A 14,959-nucleotide genomic window follows, 5' to 3' on the forward strand; every position below is an offset into this window, starting at 1 on the left:
TACTTACAGTGAGTCTAAACAGTTGCTTCAGACCTTTAGCCTTTAGACAAGGAAAAGTGGCATTTTAAAAACACTTCTTTAAAGATTAATATTGATTGTATTCACTTCTCTTAATTGTTTTAGAGAACTGTAAATCGAAGATCAGTGCAACTTAATGAAATGTATTAGAATTTAGGCTCTCTGAGACTATTTTAAACATGGAGACTATATAATAGATACAGCAGTGCTCTGCAGATAAAATAATTACGAGTTATCACAAACTCTGTAAAAACATGATTTGCATGCCTACTCTGAAAAAAAAAAAAAAGTCAAGTCACGATCTGAACCTACTGACGTCCTCTCGGGTTCTTCTAGTGAGTGTCTCCACAGGGGTTGTCTGAGGTCTGGCAGCCCATGTTCTGGCCCGTCACCTGTACTTTGAAGAGGGTTCCATCAGCGCACATACAGAGCTTGTAGCGCACCCAGTCACCACCACCAAACTGGTCTCCGCTGGAGGAACTAGGGAGGCGAGTTGTGCTGACCACCACAGTTCCATTCAGGATGATGCTGTTTTCCTATCAGGAGAAAACTCATATATGGCTTGTTTGCATCCACAAGTAGGGCGAGAATAAGATTAATGAACAACACTCACTGAAATATTAGCAAGAATAGAAGGCAGCGAGAAAAAGTCATGACCGAAACAACAACAACAAAAACCCCAAACCAATCAAAATTCACCTAGTGACCTCTTAGTAACTGTTCACAATGTATATCAGTACACTTGTTAACACAATTTATTTCTCAATTAGTTAAAAATTATATCAAAATTCCTAAGTGCACAATAAGACGAATACTGATAAAGTCTCAGATCATTTTCATTTATTATTTCCTAAGAGAGTTTTGACCAAGTTGCTGATTGATACATTTCCGACGCTAAGAAGAAAAAGACTGTTTTTCTCCTAGAGAAAAGTAATTTGAATTTCCAATGTTTTTGTGTGACACCATAAATGAAGATTCAAACCATACAATTTTGAAGCCCAGGCACTCAAAGAAAACTGCCTGGAAGTTCTCTTCTTCAAGCCCACTATCCCAGGAACATTCTTGTATTGCAGACCCTCTCTTTTTTGGAACTCCTAACCCTCTCTCTCCCTTCTTCCCTTTTCTTCTTTCATTCGTTCAACAAATAATTATTAAAGGTCTCCTATGTGTCAGATACTATTCTAGGTACTGGGGATGCAGCAGTCAACAGACAGGCAAAGTCCAAATCCCCATTTACTGGGGAGGGGCAGACGACAAACACCTGAAGAGGTAAAACAAACAGGACATCTGAGAAAAGCAAGTCAGGGTGAGTGGAGAGAGAGAGTGACCAGAGGATGGTCAGGGAAGGCCTCTCTGATAAGGTCACAGTCTGATGGAAACTGGATGACATGAGGGACTAGGGCATGTGGGTAACTGGGCAGAGGAAAGCACATACGCAAAGGCCCCAAGGTGAGGATGTGCCTTGTGTTCTAGGAACAGAGAGGAGGCCAGAGTGGTTCAAGGACAGAGAGAGGGAGTCGACTGGTAGGTAGGAGATGAGTCAAAGAAATAACTAGGGGCCAGACATATAAGGCCAGGGTATGGACTTTGGCTTTTATTCTGAATCAGACGGGAAGCCATTTGGAAGGTTCTGAACAGAGAAGTGACGATCTTTTAAAAAGGATCGCTCTGGCTGCTGTACAGAGAACTGAATACAGGGGTGAAAGACGAAGCAGGGAGACCACTTTGGAGGCTATTCTAGCAGTGCAGGCAGGAAACGATGCTGGTTTACACCATGGTGTGGTGGTGGTGGTGAGAATCAGCCAGACTCTGTACATCTTCTGAAGGTAGAGCCCAGAGGCTTTGCTGACGAAATAATGGGTACCATTAACAAGATGGGAACACTGAAAGAAATGCATGTTTGGGGAGGGAAGGAGGATATGAAGACTTTAGACTTGTTGAGTTTGAGATGCCTATTAGATATTGAAGTGGACAGGTAAGAAGGCAGCTGGATATGTGAATCTTACTTAGTTCAGAGGAGAAAGAAGGAGTTCCAAAGTTGAGAGTCATCAGCTTATAGAGGGTATTTAAAGCAACGAAAGTTGATTATGAAGTAATGGAAACGGCTAACTGACTATGTAGTGATAGTATATGGAATTTTCAAATTTTGTTCTAACGCTGCCATCTTGTGGTTATGTAATTTTACTTTCTTTAAACTGCTAAAGTAGGTTTTTTTTTTTTAAAAATTGAAGTATAGTTAATTTACAATATTGTGTCAGTTTCAGGTGTACATCAAGGTGATTCAGTCATATATATATTTTTTCAGGTTATTTTCCATTATAGGTTATTAAATTCTTGTTGCTTATCTGTTTTATATATAGTAGTTTGTATCTGTTAATCCCATTCTCCTAATTTATCCCTCCCTGCCTTCCTTTCCCCTTTGGTAACCATAAATTTGTTTTTAATGTCTGTGAGTCTGTTTCTATTTTGTATATAGATTCATTTGTACTGTTTCTTAGAGTCCACATATAAGTGATATAATATTTGTCTTAGCAGTTTTTTTAAAGAAGCAGTTTGATTGATAAAATTCTTTCTAATGACTAGCCATACACTTAAAAACTAACCTCTGATATTAACTGAATTATAAAGCTAATTATCTTTTCAATACTGGTTTATTTTTTTTTAACTGTGGAGAAACTGATATGTGTGTATATGTATTTCAAAGTATGTCATATTAACAACAGGTAGAATTTTCAGGTAGAAAAACTTAAAAGATTTAGGTGACTTGCTAATGGTTATAAACAAATCAATCACATCTCTTGCTGCTTTGAGTTTCTGATGCAGAGAACAACAGCCCCACTGTGACCATTCTTCAACACTATTATTCTCTCAGAGGAATGGCTTCTTTCTACAATGTATGCAAACAATACTCAGCACTACTATTGAGTTTCTGGCAAGAATCACATTTTATGTTCATGTTTATTATTTAGAGATTGGAACATATTCTTCAGGGGGAAAAGATATTTATGAAAGTGAAAGAACTTAATTTTTTAAAGTTTTTTCCTTCAAGAACTATGATTAAAGTTTTTAAAAGGAAAGAACTATTTTATAAGTCCTTAGGTTTAACTTTTGTCATTTAATGCTTAGTAGCACAAAGTTAATTAGCTTTAATTAGGTAGCATAGAGCAGATGCCCAAAGACATTTTGAATAAATATACTTTGACCAGAATTGTGAGCAGGTAAAATGTTTTCGAACTTATGGCTCCTTAAATGAGATATGTTACTTATTAAAGTTCAGATATAACCTGTGAGGCACAAAGAAAAGTTTACTTTTCAACAGGTATAATAAAGGCAAAATCTTTTTCCTTTACAATTAATAATAGATGTATAATTAAAAATACATTTAATATATTTGCTAATTGATTTTCACGTCACTAGACACAAAACCCACGAAGAGATGTGAAAAATCTTTAACTGAAAAAAACCCTATCAACTTCAGGGCATGCATACTGAGAATTCTCTTTTGGAAGCTTTTTGCTTGTTTGTTTGTTTGCCTTTTAAAATAACACAGGCATCATTATGCAAAAAAAAAAAAATTTAGAAAATAACAGGCAAACAGAAATAAAATGAAAATCATCTGTTACTCTGCTACCCATAACTAACCATTGTTGACATTTTGGCATACCCTTCTAGGTTTCTATAAACATACACATAATCTGAAAAATAAAGATGAGATATTTCACAGATTGTTCTATAACTTTCTTTCACTTCATAATCCATTTTGAACATCTTTTCATGTCCGAAAAATACAACTACATTATCATTTTTCATAACTCTTTTTCCACATAAGGACTTATGCCCCCAAGAATCTAATAATTCTCTTAAAATCAAAAAATACTCACAGCCTTTAACTCCATATTACCACCCATGCGAAATTCAATGGTTTTGCCCATAATGAATACTCCTTCATTTCCACGCACAATAGCACGCCCATCAACTTTTATATTTAAATCACTAGTAGCATTGCTGGTAATCTGAAGATTAAAAAAAAAAAGTAGTGATGAAGAGTTTCTAAATTAAAGTGAGGATTATTATTAGAGATAGAGGAGGAGGCGTTTCAACGACAAAATATGAAAGCAAGTGTTTTGATTCACATTTCACACATGTAGAGATAAAGAGAGATGATTTGATAATGGTCACATAAACTAGTTGATGACAAATCTAGAACTAATCCTTTCCGCTGCTCTGGAGTCACTTCATTCATAGCATTTTATCAGTAAAGCTGCCCCTGCCCCCCACCTCACACACTTTGTAACCTTAGATAATAATTCTCTTCCATTAATAAAAGCAAGGAAAATAAATCATACCCTTTCAGTAGATGCTTTTTGAACATTCAAACTTTTCACTCCACTTGGCAAACGAAACTCATGAGTTTCATAGTCTGTGCTGAATAAGATATTTTGAGTCCTTGGGTCGAAAAACTGCACACCAATGTCACTTATGATAGAAGTTTTGTTCTTTTCTACACTGAGCTTTGTCGTCCCTTGCTGAAAAACAATCTTCAGAAAAACACTTTATCATGAATATGTTTTCGACCAAGACTGCATCCAAAATTCATCAAGAACATTCTAAAAAAACTCTACAATAGCAGGCTTAACTCCTAATGATTTTAACTGCCTCTCTCTGACTCCCTCCACCCACTTGGGAGAAGAGTCCTTTAAAACGAGGGCTTAACATGCTTATTTGCTGTAATGCTTGGCAGACACAGATGGTCGCAGAGCACAGGGACCCAGAGCTAAGACGGGCAGGGGCAGTAAGGATGCCTCCTTGAGGTTCTGGTCAGTTGAAAACCTACGTTATAGTAGCCACTTGACAGGGGTTGCCACTGACTAGACTGGCATATTCTCTTCCAGACGCCCAGAGAGTAGAGGGTATTCTAACCTGGGAAGGTGCTTTTTTAAATGGTTTCCTCACATGGAGGAGAAAAGAGTAAACTATGTACTCTTACAGTAATTATATCTATCCCAGAAAATGCTACCATGGGACAAAATCTAGAATATTAAGAAAGTATCTAACAGTAATAGATGGATGAGAAGACCAACAATATTATTAAATATATTATGAATTTTCTTTAAAGGAAAATATCCATTTCCAGTAATCAACTCTAGGTTTTTACGAAGAATTTTTCTCTAATGTTCCTCAATTAATGTGGTTACTTACAGGTTGGTTGTTGCCAGTGATGACTAAATTTTCATTTCGCCTTCCTCCTACTGTGCTCTTATAAAGAGGGTGTATAACTCCCATGTCAGACACTTGCTTAAATCGAAGCAGGCCACTTTCATGAAACTCCATGCTGTCACAGCCATTTGGTCCAATGCGAATCACAGCCCAGATAACAAGTGTTACCTAAAAAAGAAATCAAGCCCACTGATAATAGGTAGCATACATTTAACATAATCAGTAAACAAATAGGAAAGGTAGTTGCTAAAGGATTAAACTTCCTAAAATGTTTCATCAGTGAGATGAACATATCAATTGGGTTTCCACTTACAAACAAAACCAATTTTATTTTTATCAAGGTATTACATACCAATAACTAAAAGTCAAAAAGTGCTAAAGGTGGGCTTCCCTGGTGGCGCAGTGGTTGAGAGTCCGCCTGCCGTTGCAGGGGACACGGGTTTGTGCCCCGGTCCGGGAAGATCCCACGTGCCGCGGAGCGGCTAGGCCCATGAGCCATGGCCACTGAGCCTGTGCGTCCGGAGCCTGTGCTCCGCAACGGGAGAGGCCACAACAGTGAGAGGTCCACATACCGCCAAAAAAAAAAAAAAAAAGTGCTAAAGGTTCTATAATTAATAAAAAAAGATTAGTTTATTTCTTCTACCTCCCCTATACCTCGTCCCAGAACAACCACTTTCAACAATCTTAGCCGTTTCGTCTAGAATTTATCTCCATATTTCTAAATAATAAGTATATGTTATTTCTTCACTGATCAATTTTAGGTTGTATCTATCAATTTCCTATTTTAGCAGATGAGAATTTTAGCTCATTTATATTTCTTCTCCTCCAACTCCAATCTCAAGTTTTGGTTAAATCCATGTTCAGTATTTTCAGTATTACAACAATGTAAATATTGTTCACTGCTAAGGCAAATACTGCACTATGATGGCAGTTCCCTTCTTGTACTTTGTGTCTTTCAGAGTTTAATATTTGTCCTTCTTTCATTTGCTTAGTTTCTTTGAAAATCAGACTAAGTTTTTTCAAACTCTCCAACATTTCTGTAAAATGTCTCTCAATAAAATGTTCTAAGAGTCCAAACCTCCCAGAAAATGTATTAGCTCTATTTGCCTCTCCCAGGAAATCTTTCCGGAACGAACCCTCATCTTCTTGCTCCAGTCTGAGCTCCTGCCCTCTGGATCTGTCGCACGGCTATAACCACGAGCTTTCCATTCACTTTCATGCTGGAACTTCCTTTCGTCTTTCTCCCATGCAGGATACCCAGTTTCCGGTATCCTTGTCTTCAACATTCTCGGTTTAGTACCTTCTTTTGGTAGAGCACATTGTCCCGGGGCTTCTTTAAAAAGAATGTATGTGAAATATTTTTTGAGAGTGTGCGTGGCTAAAACAATGTCTCTGTAATTCCTCACGTTTGACTGAGAGTTTAGCTTGGTATGCATTTCTAGATTTGAAATTATTTTCTCTCTGAATCTTGAAGGTCCTTGCTTTCTTGCCTTCTAGTTTCCAGCACTGCTTTTGACAGGGTCCGATGCCACTCTGATTTTGTGTTCTTTATACAAAACCCATTTTTTTTTAATTCTCTGGAAGAGTTTAGGATCATCTCTTTATTCCTGGTCTTCTTAAATTTCACAGTAATAGCCTTGGTGTGAGTCTTTTTTTTTATACCTATGCTGGATCCAGAATGGTAGTTTTCAACCTGTCCTAGGACTCTTTCTTGATTTATTTATTTGATAACTTTCTTCCCATTGTGTTTTTTCTTCTCTCTTTCTAAAACTCCAATTAACAGAATGTTCCTGGATTCATTCTTTAATTTAGTTGAACTTTGTGGAAGATTTTCTTTTATCTTCCAATGTCTATCTATCTATCCATCCATCCATCCATGTATGTGTATTTCTATGAGTTCTTCCATATTCTTTAACTGCTTCTTTTTAATGGCACAGTATCCTTGTTTAATGGATGCAATATCCTCTGACTTCTCTGAAGCTATTGATTGTGTGCTTTAATTCTTTTAAGTTTCCTGTCATTTGTTGCACTTTCTCCATTTCCCTGAATGCCCACTTTCCCCATGGTTTGGGTGCTTTTGGTCTCAATCATTTCTCAATTCTGGGAGCTTTCCATAAAAATCTACTGATCCCTGGTGGCTCTGTGTTCATAGTTAACAGAGCGGTTATAAAAAGTTCAGGGAAAGTTCTCTGGGTAGGGTGGCACTTGTGACTGACAGGCTTCACAGTAGGGAGATTAGGTGGCTTTTTCACAGGGACCTGCCACGTGTATCTTCAGGTTTTTTCTCTATGTTCTTCGGTTTCTCCAGAGCAGGCTATTTTATCTCTTGCTGGGGGATGTAAGCCTGGTACAGGGAGCTGGAGCTGGAGGATGAGGATACGGGAGCCTCAGTGCTCAGGATACAGACTTTCCTGCCTTCAGTGTGGAAACCCATCCCTATCCTCCTCTTGGCAATATCCTCAGGCAGAAAGAATCCCCTCTGGTTCAGTGTGGGGTTAGGAGGGCTGGCTGCCTAACTGCTGCCTGGAAGGAGAGGGAGGCTGGGGATTGCATGCCTTCTTCTATGGACTTTTCAAACAAGCTCTCTGTTTTCAGTTCCCCCTTCACTCCTACTTTTCAAGGCACTTGTACTTCCAGTTCCTGAGGCTTTTCAGGATTCTGCAAGACACTTCCACCAATGCCCCCTGCAACCCTCTCCCCCAACACGCAGTTTCTCTTCTCTAGTAAGTTATTTGCCACTCCTCCTCCTTTTTGTCTTCATATATTCCGGTTCAGGATTTCGGTTGCCTCCCACTTTCTTCCAAGGTATTTCTGATTCTTGACATTGTCACCTAAGGATCAGCTTTTAAAGCAGAAGGGGATGAAAATGTCTTTTTTTTTTTTTTTTGCCATCTTAACCATAACTTTCCAAAAAAATAAATTTCTAAAATAAAATAAATTCAGAACATGTGCTCCTAGTAAAGCTATTTACAGTATCAGCTCTTTTTGATTTAAGTGAAGAATTAGACACAAACGTTTTGGATGTACATAAAATACAATGGACTGGTTTGAGAGTGTTAGAAGTAAAAAAATACAGTAGTAAATGAAATTACGTTAGAACTGCTGCATCCATGTTCATGATTGGTCTCAGGGATACCAATAATCACTCTCTGAAAATATCTATCCACACACATGCCAGAGGGGTTCAAATTTAACCCCTTTCTTTAAGAAAGCAAATATCTTTGGAAAAGGCAACACACCAGTTCCTCACACCTTAGTGTAAACCAGTCTACCTCATATCCTTTCATTCTTTTATAACAGAGATTTAGGACTACAAAATATAACGCTTTACTGCCATCCAAGGCTTACAATTTTAAAATCTAGCTGAGGAGGCAAGAGCAAATTTTGGAAAAGTTGAATGAAAACAGGAAGGAGTATATTTTTAGGAGAGATGAAGGCAGTAAAATCATCTTGGCAAAGGTCTCTTCTATTGAGTTGACTCTAACCTTTTAAAAGTTGTCTTTTATTTTTATTTTATTTTTTAAAATTAATTAATCAATTATTTTTGGTTGCATTGGGTCTTTGTTGCTGGCGAGCGGGGGCTACTCTTCGTTGCGGTGTGCGGGTTTCTCATTGCGGTGGCTTCTCTTGTTGTGGAGCACGGGCTCTAGAACACAGGCTCAGTAGTTGTGGCGCACGGGCTTAGTTGCTCTGTGGCATGTGGGATGTTCCCGGACCAGGGCTTGAACCCATGTCTCCTGCATTGTGGGAAGCCCTAAAATTTAAGTCTTTTAAAGGAAAGAGTCTATGAACATTTTTTTCTAAATAAAATTAGTGCATGGCAATATTAACATACTAAGTTTTCATATAGAAAATATTCATTAAAATTCAATAAGAGATAAAACATATACAGGCATACTTCAGAGAAATTGTGGGTTTGGTTCCAGATAACAACGATAAAGTGAATATTGCAATAAAGCAAGTCCACACAAACTTTTTTGGTTTCCAAGTGCATATAAAACTTATGGCTACACTACACTGTAGTCTATTACGTGTGCAACAGGATTATGTCTAAAAAAACTATGTATAGGGAATTCCCTGGCAGTCCAGTGGTTAGGACTCAGCGCTCTCACTGCCGGGGTCCCGGGGTTCAATCCCTGGTTCGGGAACTAAGGTCCTGTACAAGCCATGCGATGCGGCTGAAAAAACCAAAAAACCAAAACCCAAAAAAACCTATGTACATACCTTAATTAGAAAATACTTTTTTGCTAAAAAATGCGAACCATCACCTGAGCGTTTAGCAAGTTGTAATCTCTTTGCTGGTGGAGGGTCTTCCCTTGACGCTGACGGCTGCTGACTGACCAGGGTGGTGGTCACTGATGGCTGGGGTGGCTGGGGCCATTTCTTAAAGTGAGACCACAATGAAGTCTGCTGCACTGACTCTTCCTTCCACGAACGGTTTCTCTGTAGCATGTGATGCCGTTTGATAGCGTTTCAGCCACAGTAGAACTTCTCTCAAAATTGGAGTCAGTCCTCTCAAATCCTGCCACTGCTTTATTTAATTTTTCTTTTTGTAGGGGGCATCTCACAGGTATGTCTATTCGTGCTCGAGGACAGCGGCACTGCTACAAGGGTGCATGATGTCCCACATTCCCACAATACAGCCAGACCGATGTCCCATCCAAGTAAAGCTGGTTAATGATGACCATGAGCAGGCGTAGGACTGGAAGCTTTCAAGGCTTTACTGCTTTTATCAGCACTCCTGACTTTATAAACGATGAAGCCCAACAGCCCCACTCGGACCCAAATCTCCTGGTAAACTTAGGTACAGCAGGGCTTCACGGAGATGCAAACATTCTTAAGGCTTGGAAGCAGCTCAGGCAGCCCCTGCCACTGCCTTATCAACTAAGTTTATGTAATAGTCTAAATTCTTTATTGTCATTTCAATAATCTTCACAGCATCTCCACCAGGAGTAGATTCCATTTCAAGAAAACACTTTCTTTGCTCATCCGTAAGAAGTAACTCCTTATCCTTTAAAGTTTTTTCATGAGATTGTAGCAATTTAGTCACACCTTCAGGCTCCACTTCTAATTCTAATTATCTTGCTATTTCTATCACATCTGCAGTTACTTGCTCCACTGAAGGCTTAAACCCCTCAAAGTCATCCATGGGGCTGGAATCAACTTCTTCCAAACTCCTGTTAACTTTGATATTTTGACCTCTTCCCAAGAACTGCTAATGTTCTTAATGGCATCTAGAATGATGAATCCTTTCCAGAGGCTTTTCAACTTACTTTACCTAGGTCCATCAGAGGAATCATAATCTATGGCAGCTATAGCTTTAAAAAATGTATTTCTTAAATAATAAGACCTGAAAGTCAAAATTATTGCTTGATCCGTGGGCTGCAGAATGGATGTTGTGTTAGTAAGCATGAAAACAACACTAATCTCATTGTACATCTCCATCAGAGCTCTTGGGTGACCAATGCAGTGTCCATGAGGTGTAATATTTTGAAAGAAATCTTTTTTTTCTGAGCAGTAGATCTTAACAGTGGGCTTAAAATATTCAGTAAACTATGTTGTAAACAGGTGTGCAGTTATCCAGATTTCATTGTTCCGTTTATAGAGCACAGGCAGAAGTAGATTTAGCATAATTCTTATGGGCCCTAGGATTTTCCAAATGGCAAATGAGCACTGGATTCAACTTAAAGTCACTGGCTGCCTTAGCCCCTAACGGAGAGTCACCCTGTCCTTTGAAGCTTTGAAGCCAGGCACTGACTTCTCCTCTCTAGCTATGGAAGTCCAAGACGGCATCTTCTTCTAATAGAAGGCTGTTTTGTTTGCATGGAAAATTTGTTGTTTAGTGTAGCCACCTTCATTACTTATCTTAGCAAGATCTTCTGGATAAGCTGCTGCAGCTTCTACATCAGCACTTGCTGCTTCGCCTTGCACTTTGATATTATGGAGACGGCTTCATAGCATGAAACCTTAAACCTCATGAACCAGCCTCTACTAACTTCAGACTTTTCTTCTGCAGCTTCCTCACCTCTCTCAGCCTTCACAGAATTGAAGAGAGTTAGGGCGTTGCTCTGGATTTGTCTTTGACTTAAGGGAATGTTGTAGTTGGTTTGATCTTCTACCCAGACCAGTAAACCTTTCTCCATATCAGCAATAAGACTGTTTTGCTTTCTTATCATTCATATGTTCCCTAGAGTAGGACTTTTATTTCCTTCAAGAACCTTTCCTTTGCATTCACAAGTTGGCTAAGTATTTGGCGTAAGAGGACTAGCTTTCAGCTGATCTCAGCTTTTCACATGCCTTCCTCACTAAGCTTAACCATTTCTAACTTTTGTTTAAAGTGAGGGACACCTGCAACTCCTCCTTTCACTTGAACGCTTAGAGGCCATTGTAGGGTTATCTCAGGGAATAGGGAGGTCTGAGAAGAGGGAGAGAAACGGGGAGCGGCCAGTCAATGGAGCAGTCAGAACGTACACAACATTTATCAATTAAATCCACCATCTTACCTGGATGTGGTTAGTGGCAACCCAAAAACATTACAATAGTAACTTTAAAGATCACGGATCACAGATCACCATAACAAATATACTAATATTGAAAAAGCTTTAAATATTGTGAGAATTACAAAACTGTGACATGGAGACTGAAGTGAGCAAATGCAGTTGGGAAAATGGCACCGACAGATGTGCTTGAGGCAGGGTTGCCACAACCTTCAATTTGTAAACAACGCAGTATCTGCAAAGTGCAATAATGCTAAGTGTGATAAAACATGGTATGCCTGTATAGAAAAGCAGAAAGAGGGTCCTGAAAAAAATGATAGGAAGAGAGTCCATGATTTGACTAAAAGACAGAAGAAAAATTCCCCATGGTAATTAAGAATATTCTGTACTAAATACTCACAATTAAATTGATGACAGCCAGAATAAACAGGAGGATAATCACACAGATGGCTAAATTGCCCTTTCTCCCTCTCAGTCCCGTTTTATGCAGGCGATCTTCATCAATTGGAATATACCCGGCTTTAAAGTTACTGTTGTGCTCTTTATTGACATTCCTTCTTTCAACAGCCTTCTCACGCATGGACTTCTTTACAGGACCATTGGAACTTTGCTAAAAACAAAATACAACACAATGGAGCAGCTATACCCTCTCTTTTTGATGCATTTATTTGTTAGGTGCAAATTCATGACTAAAGGAAGCTGAATTGGATAGTGATATATTTTCCACCAATAAACCTCAAGTCGTGTTGAGCTGCAGGCTCCAAGTAAGGACATGACTGTGCTGAGAAGGGTCATAGAGAAGAACCTTCAGTGTGACCATCTGATAACATATTTCTACTGTCTGCTTTGAATAGTCCTACCGTCAGTAAACTGAACAGCTAGCTCATTTGGGGGAAGAGTTAACATACACATTCTACAGTGGGTAATCTTGTTTTAATTAATGATTTATAACAATTTGTTTAATTGTATATAGTTTTTCATTTATATGAAAATAATTTGGAAAGGCTAATACACTTTATTCATCACTCCAAATGGCTACAGTTAACATTATCCTAGACAAGCAGTTTTCAAAATACGGGCTGGGAAGCCCTGGAGGGGTCCCCTGAACTCTTTCAAGTGTCTGGTGGGTGCAAATTATTTTCAAAATAACACTAAGATGTTATTTTCTTTTTTTACTCTTCTTCTCCCATGAATATGCAGATGACACTTGAACAACATGGATTTGAACTGCATGGGTCCACCTATACGTGGATTTTTGTGTGTGTGTGTGTGGTATGCGGGCCTGTCACTGCTGTGGCCTCTCCCTTTGCGGAGCACAGGCTCCGGACGCGCAGGCTCAGCGACCATGGCTCACGGGCCTAGCCGCTCCGCGGCATGTGGGATCTTCCCGGACCGGGGCACGAACCCGTGTCCCCTGCATTGGCAGGCGGACTCTCAACCACTGCGCCACCAGGGAAGCCCCATACGTGGATTTTTTTCAGTAAATATACTGGAAAAAAATTTGGAGATCTGCAACAATTTGAAAAAACTTGCAGATAAACTGTGTAGCCTAGAAATATCAAAAAAATTAAGAAAAAGGTGTGTCATGAATGCATAAAATATATGTAGATACGTAAGTTTAGTGACATTTAATATAAAATTAATAATGCTAGTTTTCTTACTGTTTTATAACTTTGCTTTCAAAGAATTACATTACTGTACAGTCTCTCTCTCTCATAACTGGAGAAATTGTGTATCAGCCTATCATCCCATGTAACTGGTTTTTTAAAAAAGATATTATGAATATGACTGTGATACTCTATGCCATAAAAAATTTTATTACGATCCTTTCATTAGTGTATAGGTTAGGCTACTGTGAAGGAATTGTACTGATTACACGAGGCTACTGTAAAGCAACCATACTGCTGCTTCTTCGTTATCAATGCATGAAACGTTATGCACATAAATAAATATGAATTTCTTTTCCACATTATCTTTTCATTTTTGATGTCCAGTGTTAGTAATATGTATAACATCTACAGTGTTTTGTACCATATAAGACAATATTGATGTAGGTGCTGACAGATGATTCATCTTGTAAACAGACGACATAAATTTATGGTATCGATAAAGACAGTACAGTACTGTAAATGTATTTTCTCCTTCCTTATGATTTTCTTAATAACATTTTCTTTCCTCTGGCTTACTTTATTGTAAGAATACAGTATATAACAAATATAACATACAAAATACATGTTAATTGACTGTTTAGGTAACCAGTAAGGCTTCTGGTCAACAGCATTCTATTAGTTTAGGTTTTGGGGGAGTCAAAAGTTATACGTGAACTTTTGACTGTGTGGGGATCAGCGCCTCTAACCCTTGCGTCATTCCAGGGTCAACTGTACAGTGACGCTTCCAGAGGCTACATGACCATATGTGATGACACCATTGCTCTAACAGCTAATGGAATGTGTGTTTGTATACTCCTGTGTTTACAAAATTTCCCAGTTTAAATTTCTAATATGGTAAATATCAACAGATATAACCCACATAAACAAAAGCTCTTTGGGATTCTCAGTCATTTTTTTTTTTGCGGTACGCAGGCCTCTCACTGTGGTGGCCTCTCCGGTTGCGGAGCACAGGCTCCGGACGCGCAGGCTCAGCGGCCATGGCTCATGGGCCCAGCCGCGCCGCGGCATGTAGGATCTTCCCAGACCGGGACATGAACCCGCATCCCCTGCATCAGCAGGCGGACTCTCAACCACTGCGCCACCAGGGAAGCCCCCTCAGTCATTCTTAAGAGTATCAAGAGGGGAACTTCTCTGACGGTCCAGTGGTCAGGACTTTGCCTTCCAATGCAGGGGATACAGATTTGATCCCTGTTCGGGAAGCTAAGATCCCACATGCCTCACGCCAAAAAACCAAAACAGAAGCAATATTGTAACAAATTCAATAAAGACTTTAAAAATGGTCCACATCTAAAAAAAAAAAAAAATCTTAAAAAATAAAAGAGTATAAAGAGAACCTGAGACCAAAGAGTTTGAGAACCTCTGACTTTCGACTATGGTTGAAAGACATTTTGGGTGATAATCTGGTACATCATGAACACAAAAGGAAGGAGTAGAATGGAATACTGCCCAATTTTCATATTTTTCAGAGCTCTGAGAAAATTAATTTATTGAATAGGCATTTATTAAGCACTTTATGCTTAAACACTAATACTATAAATAGGAATACAAAAGAAATAT

General features: G+C 38.8%; 1 protein-coding gene across 1 annotated transcript in view; it reads right to left on the reverse strand.

Annotated features, from left to right (window-relative positions):
• Nucleotides 1–350: 350 nt before the first annotated feature.
• The window catches only part of SGCB (sarcoglycan beta), a gene marked incomplete at both ends in the record, with an annotated part of 29,743 nt that continues 15,134 nt past the window's right edge, over nucleotides 351–14,959 (reverse strand). Inside the window, 5 exons of the mRNA XM_082838139.1 lie at nucleotides 351–554; nucleotides 3,900–4,031; nucleotides 4,365–4,556; nucleotides 5,218–5,403; nucleotides 12,133–12,342. Coding sequence (XP_082694265.1) covers nucleotides 351–554; nucleotides 3,900–4,031; nucleotides 4,365–4,556; nucleotides 5,218–5,403; nucleotides 12,133–12,342 — 924 coding nt within the window. The remainder of the gene's footprint in view (nucleotides 555–3,899; nucleotides 4,032–4,364; nucleotides 4,557–5,217; nucleotides 5,404–12,132; nucleotides 12,343–14,959) is intronic.

This window comes from Leucopleurus acutus (assembly GCF_964270905.1).
Source record: "Leucopleurus acutus genome assembly, chromosome: 4".
NCBI classification, from domain to species: domain Eukaryota; kingdom Metazoa; phylum Chordata; class Mammalia; order Artiodactyla; family Delphinidae; genus Leucopleurus; species Leucopleurus acutus.